The 22,060-nt window shown below is 51.3% G+C and overlaps 1 protein-coding gene across 4 annotated transcripts in view; it reads left to right on the top strand.

The window, feature by feature from the left end:
• The first annotated feature begins 13,600 nt into the window (after window positions 1-13,600).
• Window positions 13,601-22,060, top strand: part of RIN3 (Ras and Rab interactor 3) — a 118,472-nt gene continuing 110,012 nt past the window's right edge. The window contains exon 1 of one of the 4 annotated variants that reach the window (XM_027120398.1): window positions 13,601-13,711. In XM_027120398.1, coding sequence (XP_026976199.1) covers window positions 13,641-13,711 — 71 coding nt within the window. In that variant the 5' untranslated portion in view covers window positions 13,601-13,640. Of the gene's footprint in view, window positions 13,712-13,829; window positions 14,319-22,060 lie in introns of those variants that run through there. The other 3 variants (XM_027120397.1, XM_027120394.1, XM_027120395.1) reach the window with 3 other exon arrangements.

The raw sequence follows: 22,060 nt of genomic DNA on the forward strand, positions 1-22,060 counted from the left end.
ACAATAAATTACAAAGTTTTTAAAGCTGAAAGTCTCACAAATGTCGCTAAAGCCAGTAAAAATACCATAGCATATTTGTTAACTGTGTTAACACTCCTTTATAATATTTTTTCTACATTTTCCGACTGTATGTTTTTTCATCATTCTTTCATTTGACAGTGATTTTGTGTTACCATTTCCTATGCAGAGGATAGAAATATAATTCAGTATTTATCCTAGTGCGGTTGACTGAAATGTTTCTTATTTCCAGTTGGAATTAATAAAATATATAACTTCACACAGCTTTACTTGCTAAAAAAAATAATAATAATAAGGTTATGCCATCGGCTCTTGTGTCGTGAGAAATTGAGATGAGGGGGAGAGGTACTGGTTAATTCCTTCATTCTAAACGTTTCCTGTGTCCCAGCTGCCTCAGGGCCACCATAAACTAACATACACGTAAATCACCTGGGCATCTTGTTAAAAAGCAGATTCTGGGGCTTCCCTGGTGGCACAGTGGTTGAGGGTCCGCCTGCCGATGCAGGGTACATGGGTTCGTGCCCCGGTCCGGGAAGACCCCACATGCCGCGGAGCGGCTGGGCCCGTGAGCCATGGCCGCTGAGCCTGCGCGGCCGGAGCCTGTGCTCCGCAACGGGAGAGACCACAACAGTGAGAGGCCCGCGTACTGAGAGAAAAAAAAAGCAGATTCTGGTTTAGCAGAATGGGATAGGGCCAAAGATGCTACGTTTCTAGCAAGTTCCCAGGTTTGCCAATGCAGCTGGTCCACTTTGAATACTGAGAAGGTGGATCAGTCCCACTCAGAGTGTGATGTGGGCACCTGTGCAGCCTCACAGACTGTTCTCCATCTGCCACAAGACAAGTATAGAAACTGAGAGAGAATATAAACATTTATGGCAATATGATGACTAATTTTATGTCTGAACATGTTTTTTTCATTGCATTTTTCTAGTAACTTTTTGTTGTACTTATAAAAACACCTGTCCACAAAGAAAATATTAAAAAAAAATCTTTCCCACAGGTTCTACTTTAGATGAGAAGTTGTACTTTACATGAAAGTTTAGATGGTTTTAGCTCTTTCCTGTTTAAAAGTCAATCTACAATGTATGAAGGACTTTGATTTCCAGCTCAATTAGCCTTGTGGGTCCTGCAGCCTCATGTTCTTTGTTCTCACTATCTCATTGTCCCTCAATCCATCTGGTGCTGCATGGCTTGATGAACCAGTGGGACACAGGACAGAAACAGAAAATGTCCCCATTTCACAGATGGGGAAGATGAGGTTCTGAAAGCATACCTGCTGTGTGCAGGGTCTTTCATCCACTCACCATGAGAGCCAGCCTTAACAGCCATGCCTCCTCCTATTGCCTGGGGCTGCCCAGACCAGACAAGGGAAGGGGTGGTTGGCTGAATCTGTCCTCCCCTGGGAGCTCATCTCCTAGTTGATTTCACAACTCAGGCTCTATCAGCTTGTTTTTGATGTTTTCTAAAACTTGCTCCAGGCAATTCCAAGTTCAACATGGTCCTGGTGCAGGCAGTCTGATGGTACAGTGGTACGAGAAGCAGGCCTTCTCCTGGGCGTCTGTCGCCCACCTTCGCTATAGCTATATTCCAATTTTTTAAAGTGGGCAAATGTTCAGAGCAGTTATTCTCCTTTCCTCCATCAACAGGTAGATGGAGGAAAGGAGAATAACTTATAAAAATGCTGAGATTATCAATATGGGGGAAGAGAATCTTAAATATTCAACTCCAGGCAATGATATGCAGGCTCAAGAGCTTAGGGGTGATGTTTGCAACTTACTCGGAAATGCATTGAAAACATAAGATGGCTGGGTGGGAAATGGGGAGATGTGTGACAAAGCAAGTTTAGTAGCGTTAGTGGCAAAATGTCGATGGTGGGTATATGGATATTCACTGTACAGGGTTTTTTTTTTTTCCTGTATGTTTGAAAATTTTCATAATAAAATGTTGGGGGAAAAAAACAGCAAACTCTCCTCCCACCCCCAATCGCCTTCCTGCTCTGCAGTACCAGTATCTCACTAGTCGTCAGCAGCAAAATGTCAACTCCTCCCACCACCCCTACCCCTAGTGCCAGACAACGATCTGTCTTCTCGTTTTCTTCCTTGCAGTCGTTTTTGCAACCTCTCACTCCCTTTCTGCTCCAGCCATCAGGGCCCCACTGTCAGTGTTCGCCTGGTCCAGGCCAGAGGCTCCAAGCCAGCCTCCCTGCCTCCACTCTCCCTCCCTTCCCAGTCCCGCCTCCACTCAGCAGCCAGAGGGATCTTTTAATGCAGAAATCTGATTTGTCCCTTTCGTGCTCAGAAGCAGTTAACGACTCCCAGTTGCCTCAATGGACCATCTCAGACCCTCCACAACCATGATGACGATATCTTCCTTTTTATCTTGCATGACTCTGCCTATCCTCAGAGATGTTGCTGTTACCTCTGCTTGAAATGGTTTCCCTACCCTTTATCCTGCAGAGGAGGGCCCACCCTTCTTCCTTCAAGGCCTTCCTAGGCCTCTAGGCCAGGATGAACCACCTGCTTCTGTTTTGTTTTTAAATCTTTTTTTTTTTTTTTTTTTTTTGGTCTGTAAGCTTACTTCTATTACTATTTGGCAATTATACATTTGGAATTTTCTAGAACAATCTCAATTTGAAATATACTCACCCATGGCCTCCTCAACCATTAAAAGGCACCCATTTGGGGGTGTCTAGATTACATCTTTTAGACCAGCCCTTACAGCTAGAAAGAGCACAAAGCATTCTGTCATTCAGTAAACATGTATTGAAGGCTTGCTCTGCACCAACTGCTGGTTGCAGAGGTGGAAGGCCTACTGCCAGTCACTTCAGGGAGCCCCCAAGTTCTGGGAGGGAGTGAGCTCAGGCAGCAAGAGCACAGAGAAGGGACACCCAATCATCCTGGCAGTCAGGGGAGATGTTGACTCAAGCTGAGGCTTAATGGATGAGGAGAGTCAGGAGTAGGGATGGGGAATAACATATCCACACGTGAGCCAGGCAGAAGGGGACACGTTCAAATCACATCAAATATTTCATGATTTAAAAAGAGGCAGTGGGGCTTCCCTGGTGGCGCAGCGGTTAAGAATCCGCCTGCCAGTGCAGGGGACACGGGTTTGAGCCCTGGTCTGGGAAGATCCCACGTGCCGCGGAGCAACGAAGCCCGTGCGCCACAACTACTGAGCCTGCGCTCTAGAGCCCGTGAGCCACAACTACTGAAGCCCGCGCGCCTGGAGCCCGTGCTCTGCAACAAGAGAAGCCACCGCAATGAGAAGCCCGCGCACCGCAATGAAGAGTAGCCCCTGCTCGCCGCAACTAGAGAAAGGCCGCGCACAGCAACAAAGACCCAACTCAGCCAAAAATAAACAAATTTTTAAAAATTAAAAAAAAATAAATAAAAGAGGCAATTAACGTGGAGAAAATATGACAGAGATGTTCAAATACTTTGTGGACAAAAAAAAATGTTGCCCGCCATTTCAGTAAACAGCGAATGTTGCCCGCATCAATACAGCCAGCCCGATGGTGCACCCTCAGGGGAATTCAAGATGGAAAAAAACAGGAATACTGGCCCTAGATACTTAAGATGCCTGTCAAAGGAATAATTTCACTGAACCCAGACTCTTGCATCTTCCCATATGTAGAAAAGCACTAAAATCATTAACTTGAGATTTTTTTGTGTGATTAGCAGTAATCTTTTGATGTTCAACTACATGGGTTTTTGTTTTTGTTTTCAGCAAAAACTCCTATACATCCTGACTCCTCTCTTACCTCCTTGGAACAGTTCCTCAGAGCTAGCTGAGAGGCTGATTCTCAGGCTAGAGTCCTCAGTAGGGTCCCTGAATAAAACGTAACTCTCAACTTTTAGGTGGTGTGTTTCTTTCAGTCAACACCATCTCTACCATACACAAAAATCAACTCAAAATGAATGAAAGACTTGACTGTAAGACCTGAAATCATAAAACTCCTAGAAGGAAATGGGCAGTATGCTCTTTGACATCCATCTTAGCAGTAGCATTCTGCATATGTCTCCTCAGGCAAGAGAAACAAAAGTAAAAATAAGCAAAGAGGACTACGCCAAGCTGAAAAACTTCTGCACAGCAAAGGAAACCATCAATAAAATGCAAAGACAGCCTTCCAAATGGGAGAAGATATTTGCAAATCACGTATTCAACAAGGGATTAAAATCCAAACTATATAAAGAACTCATGCAACTCGACAACAAAAAACAACCCAAATTTTAAAAGGGCAGAGGACCTGAATAGACATTTTTCCAAGAAGACATACAGGTAGCCAACAGGCACATGAAAAAAATTGTTCAACAACACTATTAGAGAAATGCAATCAAACCCACAATGAGATATCACCTCACGCCTGTTAGAATGGCTATTATCACAAAGGCAAGAAATAGCAATACTCATACACTGCTGGTACGAATATAAACTGGCACAGTCGCTATGGAGGCTCCTCGAAAAATTAAGACTAGAACTACCGTATCATCCAACTATCCTACTTCTGGGTATTTATCCAAAGAATTCAAAAAGATACATACACCCCTATGTTCATCACAGCGTTATTCCCCCATCCTCCGTACTGATCCATCTCGGTATCTGATCAGGTTTCTCGTCCTCCACTGATGCCAGGTGATGTCTGATCACACTGCCTGCCTTCAGTAGGAATCCCATTAGGTCAGTTTAGTCAGAATCCCTCTCACGCGTGACGTCTCCTTAGTAATTTTCCATCCACTGATCCCCACCCTGCTCCTTGGGCATAAACGCCCACTTTTCCTTGTTGTATTCAGATTGGAGCCCGATCTCTCTCCCCAGCTGCAAGCCTCCGCTGCCGTGGTCCCCACACCCACAGCGATGGCCCTCCTTGAATAAAGCCTGCCTGTCCCTTAACAAGGGTCACAACTCTTTTCTCTTTACTACTTGCCACATTCTGCCTTGTGGCCTCTGGCAGGAGGCGTGGTGCGTGGCGCTTACAGCCAGCCGGCTGAGCAGCAGAGTCCAGGGTGGGCAGAGCACCTCCTGTGGGGCTCCTGACCCACAAACCACCACGGACGTGGGCCTCCGGGCCACAGAGCTGGGGGGGGGGCTGAGGGGCCCACAGGACCAGCAAGGCTCACCAGCAAGGGATAGAGGTGCTGTGACCAAGCTGGAACCTTCCAGGTGCAGCACTGAAAGTCCCATGTCCTGGGAAACCCCTCAGGCCAGGGCAAACTAAGATGGTTGGTCACCCCAGGCCGGGACCAGATTCAGGGACATGTGACCTTTGCATTTACAGAGCCCACGCTTAGACGGGTCTCGTGCTTGGCTTGATGTTCTGCTGTCTCTGTCTTGAAATCTGTAACGCTTTTTGAGCAAGGGGGTCACATATTTTCATTTTGCACTAAGTCCTACAAGTCATGTAGCTAGCCCTGACCTAGGCCAACACCCCTGTGAGGGTCACACACTGTGGTACCAGCACCTGAGGCTTCTGTGGGTGACACCTTCCTTCCTAGTCCTCAGCATGACCTTGTCCAAGGAGACAGCGTTAATTCATAGCAACTGAATTGAATCCAAACTTCCTTAAACACACCTCTTGGCACCCCTGTCAGAGGCAGAGCACAGGGTGGAAGGCACTGCAGAGCCCACAGAGCTGGGCATCTCTTCTGCACTTATAAAAAGCAATAAAGGAAAAATTAAAAAACTAAGTCACTAAAGGGAAACTGACATTTGTCACAAGCCTGCTACTCAACACGCAGCTAGCCACCTTCCATATAATCTTCACAAGCAGCTGTGGGGTATGCCTCCACCCATATTGCAGAAGAAGAAACTTGGGCTCAGAGAGGCTAAGAAACTTCCCCAAGGTCACACAGAGGGCAAGAGTGGAGCTGAAAGGGAACTGTGCTGTGTGTTTCCAAAGCAGCCAGAGTGCGTGTCCCCCCAGCCCCCAGCCCGCCGCCCAGCAGCTCCTGAAGGCAGGGGGTCCACGGTGGGGAATGTTCTTAACCTGAGGTCCCAGGAGCCTCCTGCGGGGTGCACACCCCTCTGTGGACTCTCACCTGGGATGGCAGCAGAAGCCCAGCCTGGGACTGTGGCCAAGAAGACCAGGGCTGGGTCGGATTTCCTCTCACACTGGCCGCTTGTTGCCGCCCATGATTCTAAAGGAACCACCCTGGGTTTTCTCACAAGGAAGACGCCTTGAAGACACCACACTTGATTTTCAGAGGAAGGATACAGCCCCAAAGGGAGAAGTGAAATAGAAATCACGGCCTCACTCCCACGTTGTGATAGAACATCTTTTTTGCCAAGCACGCTATACAGAGAAGTGTAAGGTACAGTCCTTGTCCGCAAGGCAAAAGACAAACGAGGAGGGTTAGCTACCCTGAGCCATGACAGCACCTCTCAGTGGTGGGCACTTAAGCTTTCTTAGGCAGTAACTCATTCTTCCCTCATCACTATCTTGAGAGCTATGTAGGGTCCTACCTCCAGACGTCTACCCATGGCGCTGTCACCTCCCCCTAGGATGCCCTTCCCTTATTTCTACCTGTTGGAACCCTTCTCCAGAAAACCGCCAAAGACCAGTGGCTTAAACAGGGTAGGATTTTATTCTTCTCTCATGTAGAAGACGAGGGTGCTCAGTCCAGGCTGTTGGGACACTCCATGGCGCTGGAGAGCCAGCCTCTTTCTCCACTGTGGCTCTTCGTTCCTCAGCATATAGCTTCTGCCTTATAGCCCAAAGTGGCTGCCTAACTTCATCTTGCCTGCAACCTCATGAGAGATCCTGAGTCAAATCCAAGCATTTAAGCTGCTCCTGAATTCCTGACTCATGGAAACTGTATAATTAAAAAAAAAAAAAAGTATTATTGTTCAAAGCTGTTGAATCTGGGGGTAGTTTGTTAAGCATCAATGGATAACTAACACACCGTACTAGTTAGTTATCCATTTAGTTCGTTTATTCAACTGTCCTGAGCCCCCAACCTGGACACACATGGATGAATCAGACGTAGTTAAAGACTACCTATCAGAACATGAGGATTTCCTGGAGGTGGGGCAGAAATCATGTCATTTGTGTCCTTGCCCTTGGAACGCTTTCCCCACCTTGGTACACAGTAGGGTCGCAGGACCTGGCACACAGTAGGAGCTCTGCTTCCCAGAGAAGAGCTTCTAACTCCTGGCTTGCCTTCTGGTAGATGAGCCAACTTAGAGATGATGAGCTGTTAATGTTCAATCATCTGGCCTCTTGTCAAAAATGTGGATTTGTTTCTCAGAGGACAGTTTCAAAGTCTCTTTCCATTCCCTCACTCCCCGCACTGCCAAGAGGAAGAACGTGCAGCCCAAGCGAGCGAGAGCCTTTCCTGAGCCAGCTGCCTTCCCCCTGCCTGCAGCTGGTGTGCATCCTTCAAGGCCCTCCAAGGGTGGCCTCCTCCTTTAGGCCTCCCTGGTTATCCTTCACTGTGGGGGAGGGAGCAAGGAAAGAAAATGGTCTTCTTGAAAAATTATTCCCTCACGCTGAATCTTTATGAACCATATTGTCGGAGCAACTTGAATTATACATGTAACTCATGGCCTTGTTTTCTTAAATAATAAAATATGCAGTACTCTGCTATAAATTCTACAGAGCCTACTGATTCTCACAGAATGCTTTCACAGCTTTTTGCCAAACTCTTGTATCTCTAACCAACCTGCGGTTGCAACTGATGAATGACAGGAATGTTATAAATCACACAATTTTGTTTACCAAATGGGTACAACCAAAGCAAAACAGTAAAGATGTAGTCAGAATTTTACTCATTCATTGATGACATGAATGACTTCTCTGCAGAATCAGACAATAGTTTTTGAAAACTGGAAGACTATTTGCCCAATTTTTTGTGTTTTTCATAACATAATGACTAAAGATATGACACAATTTTTTAAAGGTTTTTTTTGATGTGGACCATTTTAAAAGTCTTTATTGAATTTGTTACAATATTGCTTCTGTTTTTTGTTTTTGTTTTTTGGGCCGAGAGGCATGTGGGATCTTAGCTCCCTGACCGGGGATTGAACCCACACCCCCTGCACTGGAAGGTGAAGTCTTAACCACTGGATGGGATTCCACTTCTATATTAGGTTGTATGGGCCGTGACTTCTGTCTTGCTGGCAGACTCTCTCTATTGCCTTCTCAGCTTGCACACTGTGATAAAACAAGTGGCTGTGCTGGCCATTTCCACATGGCCAGGCACTGAAGATGGCCTCCAGCTAACATCCAGTAAGGAACTGAGGCCCCTCAAGGAACTGTATCCTACCAACAACCATGTGAGTTTGGGAGCAGCTCCTTCCCTAGCTGAGCCTTCAGACGAGACACCAGCCCTGGCCAACAACTTGACTGCAGCCTTGTGAGAGACCCTGAAGCAGAGGCAACCATCAAAATTGTGCCAAGACTCCCGAGTCACAGAGATTGTGAGATAGTGAATGTGTTGTGTGAAGCTGCTAAATTTGGAGTAATTTGTTACACAGCAGTAGATAACTGATGCACTTCCTTATCGCCAGGCTTTGAGTTACACGAGGCAGACCATTTCCTTTGTACTCAATCCACTTAGAGTCAGGGTTTTCTGTCATTTAAACCCAAGAGCATCCTCCTATGGTGCGTCTCCTCCACTAGCTTGAAAGCTCCTCAAGGACAGACCTTCCATGTCCTCCCAGAGACTCACTAGTGTCATAACTTTGTGTGAATTAAGGACATACTTGACCCTAATTTTAGCTCATCTTCTGACAGCACAAAGCAGGGAAAATCCAAACGATGACACGGGACTCAGAAATGGAGAAGCCTTTCTCCTTGGTTACAAGTCATTTTTATTTAGCCAACAAGAGATTATTAAGTGCCTGCTGTTTGCAGAGCCCTCCACTGGATACTGGTGAAGGGAGAGAAAAAATTTAAAAGGAGGGTATATTCCTTGCTCCTAGGGAGCCGGCACTCACACTAAGGATAGCAGAGGCATGAGAACATTCTAGTGTCTAGAAATATATAACAAGTGCAGGTTAAGAGGGCACCTCAGTGGGGAGCAGACAGGCTTCAGAGACAAACCTCGGAGTCAGATGAACCAATGCGGTGACTGGGCAGGAGAGAGGTTCCCTGAGACAGATACTGGAAACCTTCAGTTTCTGCCGTAGGGATGGGTAGGGCTGGCCAAGGGGAAGTGAGACATCAGACAAGAAGCTGTCCCAATAATCCAGATTGGGGGCTGCTTTAAAAGCTTTTTGGGGTGTGTCCTCAGCTCACGAGCACCCTTTCTCTCTGAGATTGCCTACCCCTCACAGCCAAGATGGGGCAATCAGGTTACCTCTCCAGAGAATTGGAATTGGGAGCACAGGATGCCTGTAAGTCTCTATAAAGGGGTGGCTGAGACCTGGAAACTTGAGGGTATTGGGATGGTCTGTCTGCAGAGAGGAGGGAAGAAAGACAGAGACCTGCAGAGAGAGGACAATGAGGTAGAATCCCAGAGACTGGGGCTAAAGATACTCTGCTCGGTTTTAGGGGAGAGATCCAGAGCATATGTGTCAGGGTCCCATCCCTTCCAGAACCTGGGGAATCCCTGTGCACCTGGGGGTTCCACCAGGCACACCTATGCCTGTGTCAGATTCACCTTCCTGCCACATGGAGTCCCAGAGTGGCTGGAGGTACAGAGTGTGGTCAGATCCCAAGCCAGCATCCATGGGGTAACTGGGCTTAGAAATACTTCTTTAGCCAGTGTGATGTTTCAGAAATCTGAAACAGTCCTATAAAAAAATCCAGATTCCCAGGGACTTCCCTGGTGGCACAGTGGTTAAGAATCCGCCTGCCAATGCAGGGGACACGGGTTTGATCCCTGGTCCAGGAAGATCCCACATGCCATGGAGCAACTGAGCCTGTGTGCCACAACTGCTAAAGCCCGTGCGCTCTAGGGCCCGTGCGCCTAGAGCCCGTGCTCTGCGACAACAGAAACCACTGCAATGAGAAGCCCGCGGACCGCAACGAAGAGTAGCCCCCGCTCGCCGCAACTATAGAAAGCCCAGCAACAAAGACCCGGCGCAGCCAAAAAAAAAATAATTCCAGATTCCCACTTTTTTCGTTTTTTATTGTAAGGCCTTGTAGGCAGGCACAGGCCCTTGTTCCTGCTGGGCGTCTGCTGGGGAGAACTGAGAAGAGGCTGCCACTTTCTCCGGAGCCTGGTTCTCAGGTCACCCCAGCCCCTACCCAGTGGGCGCAGATATTGTGTTCCTGGCTCATGCAAAGGATACTGATTAATTTTGCCATAATAAAGCTTTTCTCCACCTCTTTTAAAATATTTCCCCAAAGTCACAGGGCATAGAGAGGTGGGAGCTTTTGAGGGGTCAGAAGAAGATAGAAAAAGCCCCAGAAAGAAAGCTGTTCTCTGTATCTATTTTTGCAAAACAAGGTATCCCAAACGCAACCATTTTATTCGATTTCACGATTTTCCCAGTCAGGAATTCAGGCAGGGCTTGTCCAGTGATTCTCCTATTCCGTGTGACATTGACAGAGCTCACTGCACGCTATTTAGTTAGCAGATGGGCTGGTCTGGAGGATCGAGACGGCTTGACTCACATGTCTGGTGCCTTGGCTCATTGGCCCAAGATTCCCAGCCAAAGCCCAGTAGGGTTTAAGCTCAGTTTGTCTTATTCCGCAGCTTTGCCCTCTTGCCCCACTCCACCCCACCCCAGTTCTTTTCTCCACCCCAGGAGGCTGACCTGTAAGGACTCCACATCCATAGGGACTGACCCACGGGCTCCCAAGTCCTCTGGCTTCCAGCTGGCTTTGGCTACTGGGGGACTACTGGGAGGGAGGAGATTCAGACCATTTCTTTTCCTGCGTCCCTGGACTGAGGGTGCTTGAGCCTCTCCCCTGGTGGCCTTTCTACAGGACAGGACTCTCTGCTTCTGGGTCTCGTAACCACTGCCTCTCCTCATCTTTGGGCTGAGAAAGGTGACGGATCTGAGAGTTACAGCACAGTCCCTTGTACTTCCTACACCTTTATTAAATCCTCCTCAATTAATCCTAATCAGAAGTGCTATTTGTTTCCTGTGAGACCTGACTGATACATTTGTGCTTAGTCATAGCACAAATAATAGTTACTACTTATTGAGTACTTACTACATGCCAGGCTCTGTTCTAAGCCCCTCACGTTAGCTCATGCAACATTCACAGAATCCCTATGAGGTAGGCACTATTATTATCCCATCTCACAGATGAGGAATACGAGGCACAGAGGGGTGAAGTAGTTTGCCTAAGGTTACACAGCCACTAAGTGGCAGAGCTGGGATTTGAACCCTGGCAGCTTGACTCAAGCCCCTACTCTCAACAACTACTCTATATAGTAGGAAAATTTCTGTTGAACGAATATGCTCTGTTTCCTCAAAGTCTGTAATCCAACCCAGAGCAAGGTTTTGGCAGGTTTTAAAAAACAGGACTGTGCTGTGAAACGTTTTTCTTCACGAATAGTCCCCAGAAACTCTAGCAAGGCTTGGAGTTGACCTCCTGGAGGTGACCTTCCCCTGCAAATTCCCACACTCCTCCTCTAGAATGAGTCTATTTGCCCTCACTTGTGCAGAGGGAGGGGAAGCCTGAGGAGCATGTGGAGGTGAGAGCCACTCCATGAGGACCCCAGAGAGGCAAGCCAGCCCCTTATATTTGGGGACAATAAGTTGAAGTGTTTACCTCTGCATTCCTACAGTCCTGCCACAACTGGACATCCTCCAGACCCAGCAGGGAGTGAAAGGCAGAGGGAGGGGCTGCAATCATGGACAGCCTGGAGTCTTTGGGTGATGACTAGCAGAAACCTGACTCAGATTGCATTCGAGCTTTTAAAAAAGGAAAAGAAAATAAAAAGGACTGTATTGGTTCTCATACCTGAGATGTCTAATGGTGCATCTGGCTTTAAGCATCTCAGAATCTAGGCCTCAAAGGATGTCAATAGGGCATAGTCTCTCTCTGCATCGCTTTCCTCCATCTTGGCTGTCTTCTTGAGCACAATTTTACCACATGGTGGCCCAGGTGGTTGCTGGGCTGCCCCAAGGTTACACTCTCTCAGCATCAGGCCAGCTTGGGGTGGGGGGAAAGATTGCTGGCATTTCCTGACAGTGCCGACAAAAAGTCCCAGGGAGGGATCTTATTGGCCTAACTTTGGTTATGTGCTCATCCATGAGCCAATCACTGGGCCTGGTAAGTGCAAGGCTCTGATTGGCCAGACTAGAATCATGTGTTCCCTCTAAAATGGGGGTAGAATCTTGTTATCTCCACCTGAACCCAACAAAGGAGGGGTGACTCCTTAAATGGAAACCAGGTACTGGGGTACTGTTAACCAGAAAAGGTGAGGGTAAAGGAAAGAGCTTGCAGGCCCAAACAGCAGTAGATTTTCACTTCCCAGTAGGAGTCCTGAGATCCATTCCAGGGAGAGAAGTGGTGGGGGTGAGGACTTGGGAGTGAAAAGGGGACCCAGGAAGGGATCTAAGGACAAGGGTGGCAGAGGCCACAACTGAAAGGGGCTTCTCAGATTTTAGTCTTGGCAACCTCTTCCTCGGTCAGTTACTAGCAACAGGGTCAGGGTGGGGGTCCCATCCGGTGTCCCCCTGAGGAATTTCATCTTCACAGGGCAGGTGAACAGTGGGCCTTGTGGAGGCCTCTGAGGGGACGTGGTGAGAGCTTCGGGGCTGGTTCCATGGAACCCAGGCTTTGAGGAGCTTGTCCTGAGTTTCTCAGGGGTGGTCCAGGGAGCTGAAGGAAACCTTATTTGTGGGGGCCATGGAAGAGTGAGGTTGCGCACAGTCCAGGTCAGCCTAGAAGGATCTGAAAGACGACTCTAGGTGTGAGAGTTAGATGGACCTCGTCCCTGGGGCCCAGGGAGCCCTGGGAGTAGCCTACAGACTTATTTTAGGAACAGCAAAGGACTAATAATGGCACTCTGGAGTACTGCCCTATTTCTACTATCACTCGTGCAGGTAAACAAGCAGGGGTATGGAGGGCAAAGAGGTCTCTGGATGTTTCTACCAGAGCCCTGGGTGTCAGTCCTGTCTGCACCTCAACTTGCTGTGTGGCCTGGGGCAAGTCACCTCCTCTCTTTAGGTCTCAGTTTCCTTATCTATAAAATAAAGGAGTTAGATAAGTGGATCTCAACCGGGATGATTTTGGCCCCCAGGGACATGTGGCAATGTCTGGAGACATTTTTGGTTGTTACAAGAAGACGGTGATGCTACTGGCAGGGTGGGCAGAGGCCATGGATGTTGCTAAACATCCTACAAGCTCCAACAATAAAGCATTATCTGGCCCCAAATATCAATAGTGCCAAAGCTGAGAAACCCTGCATTAGACTGAGGTCACCCTGTAGGGTGCAGTGCTGACCACTCCTGGGAAATGTTCTGAGGGCAACCCGGGCCCAGGAGGCAGTTTTTAGTGCCCAGGCATTTAGAGGAGAGGCCTCCTGGTCCCACCAGAGTTGCTGTAGTTGTATTTGTGTAAACTGACTGACTTTCTCCATCTGCTCCCATCTAGGTGTGGTACCCAGGATAGGTGAATCAGACGCCTGGCTTGGTGGAGGAACAGACTGCTTTGTGAGGTAGTGAGTTCATCGTCAGTGGAGGCATCCAAGAGAAGGCAGCATGGCCACCTGTCAGAGATGTGGAGGAGGCGCCCTGCCTCTGGTCTGAGGCTGTCTAGTGGCGATTTCGAGGCTCCTTCGGGCAGGAGGTAAAGCGGGAGAGTGCCCTGCGTAAAGTTCTTGGCTTCCCCACCTGCCGGTCCCGAGCGGGAGCGCCTTCCTTCCCACGCGACTCTTCGCCAAGCTGGAAACTTTTCTCTAAGTTTTTCTCCCGGGTCTCCGGGAGACGCCGGAGCGGCGGAGGCAGCACCCCACGGCTGGGCGCCCGCGCCCGGCGCCCCGGCCCGACATCCCCCGCCGCCAGGTCCGGCCCCGCGGGCGCGGCTCTCGGGGTTTCCCGTGTGCCCCTGGGGGGCTCCGGGCTGCGAGCTGCCGCCGAAAGGCTTTTGACAAAAAAAACCTCTTGACCACCAAGGCCAGCCTCTTCCTGAAAGCCCCGCTCGCTCCGATACAGGAAGTAGAGGGAGCGAGCGCCCCAGAGCGTGGCGGCCGCGGCGGCTGTGGCTTCCCGACTCCGCGCGGGGCTGGCGGCGGTGCCCGCGCGGGCCCTTCCCCAGGGCAGCGCCAGGGGCATGCGGGCGCCCGGGGCCCCGCGGCCCGCGCCGCCCGGTGCCTGAGCCCCTGCGTTCACCGTCCCGGAGCTGCTGGCGGCATGATCCGACGGGCCGGGGCGCCCGAGTGCGCGGACCCCGCGGGGTGAGTCCGGGGTCGGCGCCCCCTCCTCCCTCGGTACCCCAGGGCTCCGCTCGGCCCGCGTCCCTCCCGCCCAACTGCCCCTCCCCGCCCCCGAGGGTGCTCGGAGCTCCGGAGTAGCCCCGGCTGCGGGACCTCGGGGTGTCGGACTGAGACCGAACCCCTGGCCACGGCCAAGGCCGGTCTCCCGGTTCTTCGCGGAAGGGGGCGGCCCTGGTGCCTCTGCCGTACTCCGAGACTTGGCGAAACTTTTAAGCCCAGCTGTCGCTCGCCGGAAAAGCAGCTGGCACGTTCGGCGGCTAGGTTGGTGGGTGCCAGAGGGGCGCCTCTACCAGTCAGAGTCGAAGCGGAGGGGCTGTGTGGACGCGGCCCCTCCCCGGGCTCTGGTCCCGCCTGAACTTCAGATGCAGTCACTCGCGGTCCGGGCCCCCACAACCTCCCGCACCCGCCGATCCGCCTGTGCCCCGTGGGCGTCCTCGGGGGCTGGAGCTCGGTAGGGCAAGGGGTGGCGGTCCCGGGTCCCCGTAAGTTTGGACGCCCGCGGCCTAACAGCTGACCAGCCCGCCTACACCGAGGACCCACCGGGAGCCCCTCCCCCACCCCTCTTGCAGGTCTAAGGACAGTGACCTTCGGACCGGCCTTTGCGAAACCCAGGGCTTGGGGAGGGTCCAGGGTGCACGAACTGCGTGTGGCCTCCGGGATTTCCCCCCTTCACACACACACCGGGAGAAGGCACAGCTTGGAATGCGTGAAGCCGAACCGGTTTGGGAACTAGCTTTCCAGAGGGGTCTGTGGCGTCTAGTTAGTTTCATGTCCCTCACCCCCCAGCTCACAACCTCGGACTTGTGGACATTGCTCAGGGCTGTGCTCCCGAAGTAGGTTCCCTCGTGCCACCCAGCCCAGCCAACGTCCCGGGAAGCTTCAGGGGGGTGAGGAGGCTCTGGTTCAAAGGCGGATTCCTGGGAAAGCCTCTTAGAACCTTTCTAGGGGCTAAGGTTGATGGGCGCCCCCGGGGAAGCCAGTCCTGGCTTTTTGGTTTAAAAGTCCCGGGCTACTGCTGTGATGGACAGCCAGCTGCTCGCTGGCCTAGCTCCTGACCTCGGCTCCCAGGGCCTCAGTTCTCTGCTGTGTGAAACGGAGGGGTGAGCTGTTCTTGTGCAGTCCCGAATTGGGGGGCAGCTGGAGGTGACTGGCCCCCACGCTAGTGGGGGGAGTGTCTCAGAGGGGCCTGTGATGCAACTAGATCTGAATGTCTCCCTCGTCCCCGCTCCCCCATTTCCGCCCCAGCTGGGAAGCCCTGCCTAGATGCTTTCCTCTGGAAGTGGAAAGACAAATGCCATCCGCTGGAGGAGCTGGAAATTCTGTTGCGGAGGGGGGCCTCCCCCAGGGGCAAGTATCTACCACACCCAGTACTGATGGGTGGAGCTAGCAGGAGTTTCCCAGGAAGGAAGGGGAAGTGAGGGGCCAGGGTCCTGATCTCTCTGACTTCCCATATTTCCCCCAGGATGACCTCTCCTTACCCACTTCCTTGCCTTTCTTTGTTCATTACTAGGCCAGTTACTTAACCCCTCCATGCCTCAATACTTATCTAGAAAACGAAGATAAGTAATAGTAACCAGCCTTTAGAGTTGTTTTGAGGATTAAATGAAATAATGCATAAGAAGTTTTGCCCATGGGCCCATGGGCAAACGTTTAATAATTATTATTACAACTATTATCGTTTGTTGAGTGTAACCCCTCTGTTTGCTGACTGTTTAACTGTCCTCGGCCAGGTCTGTAAAATGGCGATAATAATAACACCTACTTCTTAAGATTGGTTATGAGGATTGGATGAGTTAATATTTAAGTAGCTGTCCACAGGCAGCTAAGTGTTAACACACCAACACAAGCCTGCTTAGAACAGCGTCTGGCATATCATAAATATTAGATGAATATTGGTTTGTTGCTAAAAACGTCGCTTTATTTAAGAGGACCTTTGGGGTTGGAAGAGTTAAATGAGATAGTATCTCATTTAACCTTGCACCCAGTACAGGAATCCCTTTGACAACATTCCTGAAAGGCACTTGCATACCTCCAGTGATGGAGAACTTGCCACCACTGTGGTAGCCTTTCTGACAGGCAGATATCAAAGAAAGTCTGCCTTCTAACTTCTACCATTAGAAACCCTGTTCAGAGGAGCCCAATCCTTCTTGGCTCTCAAATACTAGAAGGCAGTTCCCAGGCGCACCCCTGCATCCTCTGTTCCCTGGGCTGCACACCTACCTGTGTTGCAGTGCCCAAAGATGACGAGGACCAATAATCTATGACCCCTCACCCCCAGGCCACCCACAGAGCTTGCCGACCACTCAGGGCTGGGTCCTGAGTCCTTATCAGAGCTCATCTTTCCACCTGGCTCCCGAAGCCCCCACCTCCTTGCTGGCAGAATATGATGTCCAGACAGCTAGGGGAACGCCTTCCACCCCACACCCAGGGGCTAGGTGGGGGTCGCTTGAAAGTTAGACCCCTGGAATAGGCGTATGAGGATCTTGGCAAGCAAGCTCTCTGTCTACTTCTTGTTGAAAAGACTGTCTGGGGAGAAAATGCCGACAGGCTGCCCAGTACTCTGGACGAAGACACTTTTCTCCCTCCATTCATTCAAGTTCGTTCAACGAATAGTATCTGCGTTAGGTGGACGCGGGGGCCCAGCATTAAACCAAGCCCCTGGCGGCTTGCAGGTGACTTTCCCAGAAGACAGAAAGTCAGGGTTGGGGGCTGTGCTGTAGCAGGTGGTCAGGGAAGGCCACTCCAAGAAGACGGTGTTTAGCCGAGGCCTGAAGGAAGTGGGGAGAGTGAGTCAAGCCCCTGGGGGGTGTGGGGTGTGGTCTGTGTGTTGGACACAGAGAGGCTGGAGTGGAGTGAGGGAGAAGAGGCCAGAAGAAGGCTAGTCTGTGGGTAGAGGCTCTGGAGGGTGCTCTGAGTGAACAGGGGCCACAGAGAGGTGACCTGGTTTGGATTTGGACTGTATTGAGGACAGGCTGTAGGGGGAAACAGGAACAGAAGAAGAGGGGGGGGCCTGTGGTGGCCAGGAGAGAGGGCTGGGGCCCCGGGTGGAGCGGGCAGTGGAGATGTGAGAAGCTGGAGCCGCAAGATGCGCGGGTTGATTGGAGGCGAGGTGGGAGACAGAGGCGTCGGGATGATGTGGGTGAAGCTGTGAGTGCCAGGCGGCCAGACGCCGAACTGGACGGCAGGGTCCTGCGGATGTGTGTGCTCAGAGCCCACGCACTTTCATATGTTTGATCAGTTGAGGGTCTGTTTAAGATTTTATTTGAAAAAGGATTCCACTCTTGGAAAAAATGTGGCCATTACAGACCCCATCCAATCCCCTGATATGATGACAAGGAAACGGAGACCCAGAAAGAGGAAGTGCCTGGCCCAAGGTCAGGGGAGCTGGGCCTAGGACTCGGGTGTCCTGAGCCTTGGGCCTGCAAGGGGCTGCCTGCACAAGGCCTCAGGGCTTGCGAGAGCCCTGGCTTTCTGCCTCATGCCTGACATAATGCAGGGGGCCTGCAGGTCCCCTTGAGGAGCCTCTCAGCCACTCCCAGCTCTAAAATGGGGACTCTTCCTGGGCAAGGCCCACCCAGAACAGGATCCAGTGATGAATTCAGGGTCCCAGCTACCGCTCTGCTCACTGCCCCGGGTTTCTTTGCCGTCAGGGGCTAATGCTCCCAGGTGGTTCTGGCTGGTACTCAGCTGGGATACCGACCCCCTTCCAGACCCTAAAAGAGACTCTGGCCCACAGGAAGCAAAAGGTACCTCACCAGCTTAAGCCTTCAATTCAGGCCCTGAGAAGCCCCAGTGCACCCCTGGGAAGCAAGTAGGAGTGCAGGGGATGGGGGCACAGGGGCTGCTTGGGATAGGGGAGTCTCAGCACATTTGCCCGTGGCCCCCTTCCCATCTCCCCTACCACCTGACAGGCCTTATCCTGGGCCTTGGTCCCTATACTGTGGTCTTTTTTTTTTTTAAATAAATTTATTTATTTTTATTTTTGGCTGCGTTGGGTCTTTGTTGCTGCACGCAGGCTTTCTCTAGTTGCTCTGAGTGGGGGCTACTCTTTGTTGTGGTGCGCGGGCTTCTCATAGCAGTGGCTTCTCTTGTTGCAGAGCACGGGCTCTAGGCGCGCGGGCTTCAGTAGTTGTGGCTCGCGGCCTCTAGAGCGCAGGCTTGGTAGTTGTGGCGCACCTGCTTAGTTGCTCCGCGGCATGTGGGATCCTCCCAGACCAGGGCTCGAACCCGTGTCTCCTGCGTTAGCAGGCAGATTCTTAACCACTGCACCACCAGGGAAGCCCATCCTCTTGTCTTTTTTATTTTAACTAGTAGCCTCGTAGGTGCAAAGTGGTATCTCATGGTGGTTTTGTCATTTACTGCTTAAAAAAAAAAATTACACACGTAACAACACGTGTTCTTTGTAGAAAATTTGAGAATATAGCAAAATACTGTGGTAGTCTTGTTTTATATGTCATTCTGAAACCGTGCACCTCAGACTGGGACTTGAACCCACGTGCCGGGACTAGAACCCCGCCAAAACCCCCAGTCTTCCAACTGAGATCACACACCTGGTTTCAGGACTTAATGAAGCTCAGGTTCTTGATGTCTCATCCCAGAAAGGATTCAGTGAGACAAAGTGATAGGTAAGAAGTGAGAAACACACTCCACAGACAGTGTGGGCCATCTCAGAAGGTGAGAAAGGCCTATACTGTGGTCTTCACTGAAACAGCAAGTGTTAAAATACAAGGACGCCTGCGTTTTAATCTAGGAGATCAGGAAACCAAATCGGAAACCAGCCGGGAATGGGTGTGATATTTGAAGAGGGGCACCCACCCTGGGCCCTGGCTGCCCTCTCAGGCCCCCCAGGAGCTCCCTTTAATAGACGGGAGTCTGAGCTGGCCTGCGGTGCCTCCCAGCCATGGGCCAGAGCAGAGGGAAGGGGAGAACGGGTGCAAGACAACCACAAATTCCGTCCTTCCGACCCCTCCCAGATTCCATCTGTCATGGCGAGATTCTCTCCTGAGTGAGAGTCGTCCCCTAGGTTGTGTCGTCCAGGCAGTGACAAATGAGCAGCGGTGAAGGGGGTGGGGCCGGCAGGTTCAGAGGAGGGAAGTGCCTGAGCAAAGGCTTGCAGGTGGGACAGTTAGAGTGGGACTCGGGAGGGAGGGGGTCTACCCCCTGGTTATCAGATAGCGGGGATCCAGGGAACAAGAAAGGCAAGTTTGGGCCAGAGAGGGATTGATGGAAAGGGGCAAGGAGTATGAAGGGGACTGCCCATGGGGACCCATCCTCATCCCAGGTTACTCTAGGAGTTTGGGGCACCTATATGCCCAGAAAGAGCCCCAACACGGGAGAGGTGACTCAGAAAAGACCCAAACTTCCTGTTTGTCCCTTGCTCTCTACCTTCCACTAGAGAGTCCCCTTTATTTATTTATTTTTATAAAGGCAGCCCTCTTTTTTTCTTTTATTTATTTATTTTTGGCTGCATTGGGTCTTCATTGCTGTGTGCGGGCTTTCTCTAGTTGCGGCGAGCGGGGGCTACTCTTCGTTGCGGTGCACGGGCTTCTCATTGTGGTGGCTTCTCTTGTTGTTGAGCACGGGCTCTAGGCTTGCGGGCTTCAGTAGTTGTGGTGCATCGGCTCAGTAGTTGTGGCTCGCGGGCTCTAGAGCGCAGGCTCAGTATTGTGGCGCACGGGCTTTGTTGCTCTGTGGCATGTGGGATCTTCTCGGACCAGGGATCGAACCCTCGTCCCCTGCATTGGCAGGCGGATTCTTAATCCCTGCGCCACCAGGGAAGTCCCGGGAGTTGCCTTTAGAAGTGAGCTAGGGGTCAGGAATCATCTTATCCTTGGGACGCCGCCACATCCTCCATGCAGCCTTCCATCCATGCCAGCTGGAGATTTTAGAGAAGCCAAAACCCCTTTAAAATATTATGTCTTCCTATTTAGATTATAAACCTCCAATTAAGAGGGATCAGAACTGTTCCGTATCTTTCTGTCCTGCCCACAGTTGTCACTCAGTAGATGCTTGAAAACGATGGTATACTGAACAGGATTCTAAAAATCGCCTCGCAGCTTTCTCTTTTGTATCCTGAAGCACCTGAACTTCTGGAACTATTTGCAGGGCGGCCCAGACCTCAGGGGTAGGAGGGCCCAGATCAGGGAGGTGAGGAATCCAACTCCCCTTCTGCAGCAAGAGGTGAGGCCGAGGCCACCACACCCCTCTCCTAGTCTGGAACAAGGAGGGGACTGGCCACCCAGGGAATTGAGTAGGGACCCCCCTCCCCTCATTTTATCCTCCCTGTCTGTGTCCCTCATTTCTGTGGAAGAGAGGCTGGGAGAAGGTGAAGCTCTGGGTCACGGATAGACATGCGTCCTCAACCAAAAGAATGCAGTCGGCTGGGTGTACAGGATCTGGGGGAACCCTGGCTGGTCAGTGGGTCCCAAATGAAGGTCTGTGGTCCACTGAGAAACTGGGAGAATAAGGTGTTGTTGTGTTTTGTGTGTGTGTGTGTGTGTGTGTGTGTGTGTCAGCCAGGGTTGCCAAGCTATCTTTTCTTGGGCAGAACTGTTCCTTATTCTGAGGTTACATCTTTTTGCCGTATTAAGCTTCCTTTCTTTTATGAAATGATTGGGCACGTTGATGGTGGTAGTTAGGTTTTAATGTCCTTTGGGCAAAATAAAAAGTTGCTAGAGGAAAGTTGGAAACACTGCTCAAGCTGCTTCAGTGGAATTTATCCATTTTGTGTCCCCTTCGGCCCCTCTCCCGTCCCTGCCACACCTGGCAATCAGAGAGTTGACCTAGTTGTGTCGTCCTTTGCTGATTTGGAAGATGCTTGGGGACTGCGTGCTGTGGAACATCCGTAGGGCTGGAGCTTACCCTAGGGTCCCGTGCCTTCTGCTGATCTGGGATTGTACTCTAGGGAGCAAGTCCCTTACTCTCCCTTGGCCTCAGTTTTCCCATCTGAGAAATAAACTCAGTGACCTCTAAGGACCCTGCTCCTCCTGACACTCAGTGATTCCCTGAATTACTGGCCAACAGGTGTCTTGGAGCGATATTGGAGTGCCAGTCGGAGATGAGACGGCTCTTCTTTCCTCTGATACAACAGTCTAGAATATACTTTCATAAGAAACAAAGACCCAGAATGGAGACTTCTGGGTCATCACCCTGATCAAGTGCCTGGAAGAAAATGTCTTCACCGCTGTGGGGTGGTTTTTGAAAAACTGGTGTTGCAAAAAGCACGTGTCTTTTGGGAGCCCACTTTGGGGAAGGACCCCTGGCTTCCTGGTAGCGTGCGCGGCCGGGTCGGCAGGTTGGGGAGTTTCCTTGGAGTGGCCTGTCTGAGTGTGACTTGGATCCATGAGTGGCGCCTGCCCTGGTGCTGGCTGGCACGGGAGCCGTGGGGGGTGCAGAGGAGGTGGTGGAGGCCTGGTCTCGCTGGGTTCCTGGCTGGGAAGGCTGCTCCCGTCGGGGTTTGAGAGGGGCGAGGTCTGAAGGAAGGCCCAGCAAGGGAGGGGTCGGGCAGGTCCCCCGGCTGAAGGAAGGGGCTCCCTGCCAGGCAGGCTGGGTCTCCCCACACGCACCCAGTGCTGTCCTGGCAGGGCCAGCCTGTCCCCGCGTGGCGGGGAGGTGGGCCGAGGACACAGTGTGCCTGCTCCCTCCCCCCAAGCTGCTACACACACACACACACACACACACACACACACACACACACACACACA

The sequence above is a fragment of the Aethalodelphis obliquidens genome, unplaced genomic scaffold, assembly GCF_003676395.1.
Source record: "Aethalodelphis obliquidens isolate GAN/ISIS:26980383/991018 unplaced genomic scaffold, ASM367639v1 scaffold21, whole genome shotgun sequence".
NCBI classification, from domain to species: Eukaryota; Metazoa; Chordata; class Mammalia; order Artiodactyla; family Delphinidae; genus Aethalodelphis; species Aethalodelphis obliquidens.